Source organism: Penaeus chinensis, chromosome 23, assembly GCF_019202785.1.
Source record: "Penaeus chinensis breed Huanghai No. 1 chromosome 23, ASM1920278v2, whole genome shotgun sequence".
Classification (NCBI taxonomy): domain Eukaryota; kingdom Metazoa; phylum Arthropoda; class Malacostraca; order Decapoda; family Penaeidae; genus Penaeus; species Penaeus chinensis.
The window spans coordinates 19,720,656-19,723,155 of record NC_061841.1 but is presented as its reverse complement, the minus strand read 5'-3'; the positions used below and the strand labels follow the sequence as shown (position 1 = coordinate 19,723,155).

Sequence of the window (2,500 nt, the reverse complement as noted above, 5' to 3'; positions counted from 1 at the left end):
GTTAAGACTAAGAACAAGAACAAGAACAAGAACAAGAACAAGAACAAGAAGAATAACAACAAGAAGAACAACAACAACAAGAACAAAGCGCAGGCCTGTAAGGAGATCCAAGAATGGGAACGAGAGTGATAAAATCAGAACGAGAATAACGGTTGAGGGCGCGAGAGTACGGGAAGTTAAGGATGAATGAGTGCGAGCGAATGCACTAGGCCTACCTAGCTTTACGGAGTTGAACGAAGCCTACTTCAAGTGCTGAGGACTGAGATTTAAAGATGTAGGAGAAAACAAAAGCAAAGTTGGGCATGGCGATGGAGAATCAGTCCTATGCCTATGGGTGTGGGCGTGGTCCAGGTGAGGCAGGAGGAGGAGGAGGAAATGCAAAGGACTTTCCGGAAACGTCTAAAACAAGTCAGCCAAAACCTCGCCTGGCTTTCTTTCCAAAAGACACGTTTTCCCTTCGAAAAGGGTGAGCGAGCAGAGCGTTCGCCCGGCCGCCTCTCGCGAGACCTCACCTGCATAGCTTGAAGACTGCAGCGCCCCTCCGTCCAGGAGCGACACGGCCGAACACGCTGACGAAGGATATGAGCTGGAGCCGCGGGTTTGCGGCGTGTGGGCAGGGTGCGGGTGGTTGCGGGCGACCGCAGGTACTGACCAATGTCTCGTCCGAGTGGGAACGTCCCGCGGGACGCTCCGCAGTATTCGAATATCTAGATCGCGGTGGCCCGCGAACGAGTTCATCACTGTGGAGGAAATGTGTATGGTCGGGTGCGAGGACTGCGGCTCGCTCAGCGAACGCACCAGCTGGATGCGCCCGTCGCCGCCCTGGCCGCCCGCGCCGCCGGGCTCGTCCTCCGACGACGATGAGCACGACGACGACGACGACGAGATAACGGAAGACATGGCGGACGACGACGCAGGCGAGGGAGGGGGCGTGGGGAACACATGCCCGGCGACGCAGTGTCCGCAGGCGCAGGCGCGCGAGCTCTCGCAGCCTCGGGGGCCCTGGTCGTCCCCGGCGGCGTCGTAGTTGTAGCACATGGGCATATAGGGCTTGAGTGTCACGATGGAGCCCGAGGCGTCCGTCGCCTCGGGGTCCGCGCCCCGCTCGCCCTCGCCGGAGCCGGGGGGCGGCGAGCCCGGCGCGGGCTTGCGGTCCTTCTTGCGCCGCTTGCGGGGCTTGATGATCCGAGGTAGTGACGTGTCGGCGTGACCTGTGCTGCCTTCGTCGGAAGTGACAGACACGGCGTCGCTGCCAACGGGGGGCGAGGCGTCACCGTGCGCCAGCTCCCTCACGGGGCGCGCCCCGAGGCCTGAGCAGGGCGGCGAGGAGCGGGGAGAGTTCCTGGTGGGCAGGATGAGGGGAGCGCCCTGGGTATGTAGGGCTAGGCGGGCCAGCGGCAGCCTCTCCAGCTCGTCGCCGTCCTCGGAGGAAAAGAGGCAGTCGCTCGCATCGCTTCCTCCTGAGGGCTCCTGCGGCCCCAAGTAGTGGTGGACGTGGTGCTGTTGCTGGTGGCCGGCCTGATGGTGCGACGGCGAGCGCTGCTGCCGCCCATGGTGCTGCACGCGGCCGGGGTTCCACAGGGAGCCGCGACGCTGCGGCAGGAACGAGAACAGCGGCATCCCCGCCAGGGCTGACCCGCCCTCCATCACGTAGCTGGAGTCCATGTGAGAAGGGTGGGCGCCGTGCGAGTTGCTGTGATTGCCGCCCCCGCCCCCGCCCCCGCTGCCACTCTGCTGCTGTTGCTGCTGCTGCTGTTGCTGCTGTTGCTGGTGGTGATGCTGGTTTTCCTGGTTGGGGCCACGGGTCCTGAGATGGGCCTGGCCGCGCCCCCGGGGCTTGGAGACAAAGAGGCAGGAGCCACGGTACCTGTCGACGTCGTGCATCCTGGGAGGCAGCGATTCCTGAGATCCTTCAATATCACAGTCGGTGACACAGCCGGGCGCGAACTCCGCGCTTAAGCTCTGCTCTGTTGATCTACAGATGTATAGGTGCACATGCACGGGTACGCTAAACGAGGCACTGACACCTTAGCTACAATTCATACTTAGCTACAATTCACTTGCAACACATCCCCATTATACTGTACACTAAAAAAAAAGAAGGACTTCAAAGGCGGATTCTGTAGAAACGAAACCCAAAATATTTCTTTTCCTTTTTCTTCTAAGATAAAAAGGCCAAAACAAAATCATTTCCTCTTGCCGAACGACATGAACCTTCCACTACGACAGAATGGCACAAAACGGTCCTCGCTGGTCGCATTCCACCTGTGTTCCATCCGACGCCGCGAAGTCACGTGGCCACAATCATGCTGGTCGGGAGCGGCAGCGTCCAACCTACACACGCGCCAAAGGTACACTGACGATCCGCCGTGGCCGCGCTCACTTCCTCTTTCACAACCTACTAAACTCGGCCACCCGGGGCTGCCACACACCTCCACATACGTCATGCATTCGACTTCACGTCCATCCGTCGCGCTTCCCCACACCATACATACACACA

At 60.2% G+C, this 2,500-nt stretch overlaps 1 protein-coding gene across 1 annotated transcript in view; it reads right to left on the bottom strand.

The window, feature by feature from the left end:
* Positions 1 to 2,385, bottom strand: part of LOC125037380 — a 118,449-nt gene extending 116,064 nt beyond the window's left edge. Inside the window, exon 1 of the mRNA XM_047630487.1 lies at positions 513 to 2,385. Coding sequence (XP_047486443.1) covers positions 513 to 1,884 — 1,372 coding nt within the window. The 5' untranslated portion in view covers positions 1,885 to 2,385. The remainder of the gene's footprint in view (positions 1 to 512) is intronic.
* Between the last annotated feature and the right edge of the window lie 115 nt (positions 2,386 to 2,500).